The sequence below is a fragment of the Lolium rigidum genome, chromosome 4, assembly GCF_022539505.1.
Source record: "Lolium rigidum isolate FL_2022 chromosome 4, APGP_CSIRO_Lrig_0.1, whole genome shotgun sequence".
In the NCBI taxonomy this organism is placed as follows: Eukaryota; Viridiplantae; Streptophyta; class Magnoliopsida; order Poales; family Poaceae; genus Lolium; species Lolium rigidum.
Window position 1 is genome coordinate 73,359,963 of NC_061511.1, and position 7,582 is coordinate 73,367,544.

Below are 7,582 nucleotides of genomic sequence, written 5' to 3' on the forward strand. Positions count from 1 at the left end.
AACCGGGACTAAAGCCCGTTGTGACCCGGGACTAAAGGCCGAGCGAAATGCTACATCCGAGTAGAACAGCATGTGTAGTGCGCATGTATGCTCACCACAAGGTGATAAAATAATACTAGTATTTTGATATTATAGTCAACATAACAAAAAGATCTTCAGCCGGCTCCAGCCAGAAGTGCCAGACCCAGAACCAAATTTCTTCAACCAGGAGAATTTAAGGGCCTACAAATTAGAGAAAGGGAACGGAAGAGAGAGTGATATGTCATTGAAGTTAACTAAGCCTAATAATTAAGCTCATGACCCCTAGATAAGTATAGGCAATACGTTAACTAAGTCAAAAGATCGCCAGGGGTCAGCATGATAACAGTGAATCTCTGCCGCTCTCTCTCTCTCTCTTCAAGACGTCCATATATACGAGAGCCACTCTCCCCTCCACAGCTCCACTTGGAAGACCCCTACATACAACTCCCAGCTAGCTTGATCGTAGTGCTCATCCAGCTCTATCCTCTCTCTCTCTCCCTCTCCCCACATTTCGACGCACGTGAAGCTGCTTCCACCTAGCTAACGCGATGGTAGTGCCTTCCACGACGACGCCGGCGAGGCAAGACACGGTGGCCCTGCTGCTGCCACCGCCGTCCCCCGGTGGAGGCGCCATACCGACGGTGGACATGTCCGCGCCCCGTGGCCGCGTTGCGCTGTCGCAGCAGGTGGCGCGGGCGTGCGCGGAGCAGGGTTTCTTCCGTGCTGTCAACCACGGTGTGCCACCGGCGGGCCCCGCGGCCCGGCTGGACGCCGCCACCTCGGCGTTCTTCGCGCTCGCCGCCCACGAGAAGCAGCGCGCCGGCCCGCCCAACCCGCTCGGCTATGGCTGCCGCAGCATCGGCTTCAACGGCGACGTCGGCGAGCTGGAGTACCTCCTTCTGAACGCCAACCCCACCGCCGTCGCGCACAGGGCCACCTCCATCGACACCAACGACCCCTCGCGCTTCAGGTATCCGTACATGTATTTCCTCTCCCCCCCTATACGTGTTAATCGATCGTGCATATGCTTACGTGGCACAAACATACTACATTAATGAAGCATTACTGTCTCTGTCTGTCAATTGTTCTATAATGAAGGTCTTCTTGATTTTATATGCATCCATGCATACATATATACTCCATCTAGGGCTGCCTTTGGGCCACCTGCCAGCAACTTTACAATGTTCTCAAGGCCTTAGTCCATTAATAAAGCACAAGAGATTGTCGAGTTAATTAGCGGACAAAACATACAAAAATCGCAAGAGTCTCACATGTAGCCTCAAAGTTTGATTTTATATAAACGATCTTGTCGGTTCAAAAGAGCTTGGGCCGTTATAGAAAGACACTGTCATTTTCAAGTCATGTGCCTCTCCATCAACCATTAATTATACAATGTCTAGAGGGTTTCAAGCTTAATTAAGCTATCAAGAACGACGTCGACAAGCTAATGTATATGTGTTTAAATATATTTTGATGGCGCTCCTGTGCACCAAAGCTACACATAGCAGTGCCCCCTTAACCAACTGACTATGTTGATGTTGGTGTGAGGATGTGGTTTGCATATCATAGTCCTGAACCTGTACCTTCTCGTTGAATATTGGTTAGGTTATAGCTATCCCTTAATTTGGTGTGCAAAGAAGAATACCATGTTAAGGTAACTGTCAACCTTGTTCCACACTGCCATGTGGGTCCTATAGGTGATATAGGTATCTAGTGGCGGAGCTAGCTAGCTATCCGGCAAGCTCCGGCTTCTGCCACACCTAAAATCGTATATTGCTTGCATAGTATGTATGTGTAATTGTGCATAGGTTAGTTAATTTTGGGTAGTACCTGTTCATTCCATTCTACCTTCGCTCCTGTAGCCTACACAAATTTGTACCTGGTAGGAGTATAGGACATGATGTGTACGTCCATGCATGCACATAGGACCTGTAGTAAGTAGGTATAGGACATGATGTGTACATGCATGCACATAGGACTTTCTGCTCAGTACGACGCTATGTTGTGTTTGCAAGTAAAAAAGGAGCCGACACCGGAATCACACATAGTGCACTACTCTTGTTGCAAAACTAGCTTGCCTGGCAACTTGTTCTTTGGATGGTGTATATACCATGACCGGTTGTGATGTAGGCACATGGTAGGCATGTAGCAGATGTTACATGCTGATTCACTGGAGGATGGAAAACTTTTACATGTGTACACATATGTTCTCCATTTTGGCTAACATAAATAATACTGGAAATATAAAAAAAAAATCTTTCTGAAATATAACTGCCAGACTACTAAGAGATGTATCATGAACAGTTTTTTTCAATACGGTAAAGATTTGACTCATATATAAGAAATGTAGATGTAGCTGACGTCATGTGTAAGTATATAGTTTAACTAATTTGTAGTTTGTAGATGGTTTTATCTATGACAGTTCCCCTATTCTTCCATTGTAGTACATCACAGAATCAACAGTCGGTATGCACATGTATTTGTCATCTTCAAATAGGTCCCGCCAATTAAATTGCTGAAATGCATGAGCATATAGTTTTCAAAACAATAATTATCACAATAATGCCATAATTGATGCTGCACTAGGCAGGCCAATCATAAGTTGGTTCCAGCGATTTAAGATCAAACATAGCTAGTTTCTAAAGGAAAAGAAAAGCATACAAGTGATGTGACACAACAAACTTGATAGCTCCACGGGATGGGCTTGAGAGATTTCCCCGTGATATAATTGTCCAACCCAATGAAAACAATAGAAAACGAACAAACATGAGAATTGATCATTTTGAAGTTTTGCTTAGAAATACTCCGTATTAGCTAATTTTATGAAGGGAAAGAAGAATTTGTCTCGATGGGAGGAAATGCCCACAAGGCCAACACTGACAGAACATAACAGGTGAGATCTTCTTAACTATGTTTGTGCATATGCTGAATGAGAAAGGTCACGCATGCAGTGGCCTAGTCAGAGTTTGTTGGGAGCAAATAAGATGAAAGGGACAAGAAAACCCTCTCTTAGGTAGTTAGCTAGAAGGACCCTCTCAGGCCCCTCTCCAACAAACTGTGTATATCTGTGTATGAGCTAATCTGACACATATATGCAGTGGCCTCCAATTAATGGTAATATCCAACCACCAACTGATGCAGCAATAGAATGAGAGTACTTGAAAATTGAACAGTCCATATCTACCAGATAGCTCAGTAAGCTTAAATAGCAAGGTACGTCAAGTTTCCATATAGACAATGATATGTACCGTGTAAACTATATAAATTTTTTGGAACTCCTCTTAGCTCTATATTATCTCCATTAATCATTAAAATAGATCTCCAGGCATTAATACTTAAATAGCAAGGTACGTCAAGTTTCCATATAGACAATGATCTGTACCGTGTAAACTATATAAATTTTTTGGAACTCCTCTTAGCTCTATATTATCTCCATTAATCATTAAAATAGATCTCCAGGCATTAATACTGAAAACCAACTGATTCAGTGCTACAACAAATTTTATGTTCAATGCCTTGGCTACATGTCATGCCAATGCAAAACTCTGCAGTAAGCACATCAGTTGAGAAAATATTGATTGTGCTATCATGCTATTCCAATAAAGTTACCTCACACTACACAAAATAAACCCCCAAATTTAATAGAACTTGCAAACTATTGCAGCAATAGATTTTCCATAAAAAAACTCAAGACAAGAAGTAAGAAAGAATAACCTCTTTTTGTCATTGAAACAGAAGGGGAAGGGCCCCTCAGATGGAAGTACAAAAGTCTGAATGAGAATAAAAATGATCCCCAGGCCCCCCCCTAAAGGGCATATCCATGCTATCCATATAAAGCCAAGCAAAAGAAAGGAGGCACACATGCAAAGGGTCCTTTTATGGTAACAAAAATGAAATGTTCCAAAGCTTGTGTAGTGGCAGGAAGTGATATATGATCCGAGCACTGATGAGTCTTTCGGTGGAGCAGTGAAAAAAGGCATCGCCAATCCTGTCAAGAATCCATTTGCCCACTGGAAAATTTGTCACCCTCAGATACATCCTGACTCCTGATTCTGAGCCATCCATGCGCTACAAGAAACGAATATAGCATGTGTGTAGATGCAGGCAGGCAGGCAGACAAGGGATGCAGCTTTTGAGTTGCTGCAGGTTCACACATCAATCAGTCAAAATCTTCTCCATCGTTCTCCTTTGTTCTACCACTTGTGATGGGCACATGCAGCTGATCTTGTGACAACAGCACTTTTTTTGATAAAAATATTAAATCATGGGGTTGATTTGACTCACATGTTAAAATTCCCTCCTCTCACTTTGTTGCAGTTCTGTTGTGAATGAGTATGTGGAAGAAGTGAAGCAGCTTGCGTGTGACATCCTGGACTTGTTAGGAGAGGGGCTAGGGCTCAAGGACCCAAGATTCTTCAGCAAGCTCATCAAGGAAACTGACAGTGACTGCCTCCTGAGGATCAACCACTATCCACCATCATGTACCACTCATAAGCTTGACCATGATGACCAATGCAAGCTCAAGAGGATTGCCAGGACCAAGGCTAGCAATGGTGGGAACCCGACGGCAGTGGGCGGGCGGATCGGTTTCGGTGAGCACTCCGACCCCCAGATCCTTAGCTTGCTCCGAGCAAACGACGTCGACGGTCTGCAGGTGCTTCTACCAGACGTCTCTGGCAACGAGGGGTGGGTTCAGGTGCCAGCTGACCCATCAGCATTTTTCGTCAATATTGGTGATCTCCTCCAGGTAGTGGCACCAGTTAACCTTAAAGAAAAAAGAACAGCATTAGATATATTTGCTTACAGGACAAACTATGCTTATAGGAACTGTTAAACAAATGGGAAAAAGCAATGGATTCTAAAGCAAACAAAGGGTAAAAATGATTTACAAGTTAAGCATGCAACTAACCATTAGTAGTCACACATGATTTAAAAGTTTAAGCAATTTATTTCCAGCATTTCATGAGAACACCTTATTTACTACTGAAAACATGAGTAAAAATGATCTTTATTAGTACATAAAACTTATGATTGGACACCCAGGTTGAAAACTATTTCTACTTTTGTCAAAAGACGTGCCAACATGTTATTTTTCTTTTTTCCAAACCCATTTTTTTTGTTTCCTCAATTACCTCTTACTATTTGACAAAAAAAAAAAACACATCCTGCAACTACAGCTGATTTCGAGAATTTAACAAATCCTTAATGATGTAACAAAATTTATGTGCCAGAGATTTGGTGTCTTATCTTTTTGTATGCCTTCTCCTTTCAGGCTCTGACAAATGGGCGGCTAGTAAGCGTCCGACACAGGGTAATTGCAACTGCCTGCAGGCCAAGGCTGTCTACAATCTACTTTGCAGGCCCACCACCGCATACACGAATCTCGGCGCTCCCAGAGATGGTCACCGCGGTCTTGCCACGCCGATACCGGTCATTCACCTGGGCCGAGTACAAGACGGCAATGTACTCGCTCCGCCTGAGCCACAGCCGTCTCGACCTCTTCCACATTGTTGACGGCAACAACGATGGAAGCAAAGCAAAATGATAGGAATGGCTGGTTGAGTTGCAGGCACTGTGCACGGTGGGGACTAGTTAGATAGCAGAATAGTCCCCAAAATTTTGGCTCTACGACATCAACTCCCAGCATTATGATGGTGTAGTGTATGTGTCCACAACCTGTGTAATAGTGATTAGCTCTGTAGGGAAGTTATGGTTGTACGGTGGTAATGTGCTATTGCCTTTTCAGCAAACTAGTGTTCCCTCGTAACTTCTATCTCTCAATCTTTCCTCCAACTGTGTCAGACCGGATGTTGATCCACTTTAGTTAAAGCAACCTTTTCAAAAAAAGTGAGAACTAACTCCAGACTCCAATTCACAACTTTCGGAGTTCACACAACCTAAACGGCAATCCAAACTGAGGCAGAAATATTCAGTACATTCCAATCAGTTGTAGACTTGTAGGTCAACACATGATTGGAAAATATAGAGCCACATATAAATTTAACTAACAACTGAACAGTGTGATGCAACGTTTAGGGCATACACCAGGTCAGATCACGTACATCCTGAAAAGGGAGATGGTGCTGTTCTACTGCACAACCATAAAACCGTTGGGGAGCCCCTACGTGTTCAATGTCAAATTGTGGAAATAAGGTCGATCTGAGTTTCTCTTTTGCTTCTTGTTACACACAAGGTACTATAGCACCACATGTTTGGGGAATACTATTCACAGTGGTTATTATGCATAAACAGCCTGTTTCCTTTGCTAGAGATTAGATCTATTTGTTAGTTTGAATGTGAATCCCTGGTTAGATTGTTTCTTTATGTTAGATTAGTCTCAAGGCTCAATTAAACACAGCCATATTACCGGGTCTTCTCTTCTTTAAAGCAAACAGTGAATCAGATCAGTCTCAAAAAATCATGCTGTAGGTCTTTCCATTTGACAAGCTATTCTAGACCTAATCCTCCCCAATAGGTGACCACCTTCACCTAGCACTGTCTGACTGATGTTTACTACACCGTTGTCAACTAGGTACATACACATGAACCTTCTACTAAGATTGCAGCACAACATAAGTGTTATGTCATTTATATGTTGTGGCTCGCAGATAAATCACAAGTGTAGATACTAAGATTGTGCATTATGGCAAGAAAATCAAGAGGTCGAGTGATTTACCGATTGATGAGAAATTTGGCTGGATGGCATGAGTATATATCTTGGCCATTCCTCTGAGAGGCAGTAAGTACAGGCATCAAGCAGCTAAATGCCGTACTTGCAAGTCAGAATGCTGGCAAACTCTGGGTTTTCTGTAAACATCTTGAAGATAGAAACCAAGCAATAATCCACGTCTGGTATAGCTGTGATTGCTTCCACTTGAATCCTCCAGGCAGGATATCATAATTGTGCTTGCAATTGATCAGTGACCACTGCATTAATGACCCTTCTGTCAAGCCTCCCCATGTTCATGCAGGCCAGTATAAGCTACAGAACAAGTAAGCTGCAGTGCTAGCAACAGTCCATAGAGACGACATAGAGCAAGAAAGTCAGGCCATTGCTTCTCGTCTTGTTGTACTCCTATTTTCTTCAACTTCATATGGTGGACCATCATCTACATTCTTCCAATCTTCCTCAAAAGGAAAGGGAAAGGAAGAAACATGAAAGCAATTCTTGATTTCAGTGTGTACATGCCACTGTGGATTAGGCCAAGATCCACCAATACGATAGTAGCAGAACAGGATAGTTACTTATTATTTTAAATGCCCTGATGCAAATTTGGGAAAATGAGAAGTGGTTCTTGGAAGATAATGTCAGGACTCAGGCGCTGATGGGCGCATTGAACTATCCATGTGGCTGAGAGCCGTCAAAAACTAGAAACGGGGAATATTTGACGCTGCAACCTATTCAACAAAGAGTCTAGTGTCGTCTTTTATATATCATGTTAAGTAATGCATGTTATAGTTTCGGTAGGCTGGGAATATTCGACGCTGCAACCTATTCAACAAAGGGTTTTTTATGCATGATAACGTTGAGACCTCAAAACTCCGCCTATGTTGTCTCAAC

The 7,582-nt window shown here is 42.9% G+C and overlaps 1 protein-coding gene across 1 annotated transcript; it reads left to right on the forward strand.

The window, feature by feature from the left end:
• Positions 1-467: 467 nt before the first annotated feature.
• LOC124649424 (gibberellin 2-beta-dioxygenase 1-like) lies at positions 468-5,733 on the forward strand. Its single transcript, XM_047189069.1, has 3 exons — positions 468-991; positions 4,339-4,768; positions 5,294-5,733. Exons 1-3 carry the CDS (start codon positions 570-572, stop codon positions 5,564-5,566), a joined length of 1,125 nt encoding a protein of 374 aa, XP_047045025.1. The 5' UTR covers positions 468-569; the 3' UTR covers positions 5,567-5,733.
• Positions 5,734-7,582: the final 1,849 nt, after the last annotated feature.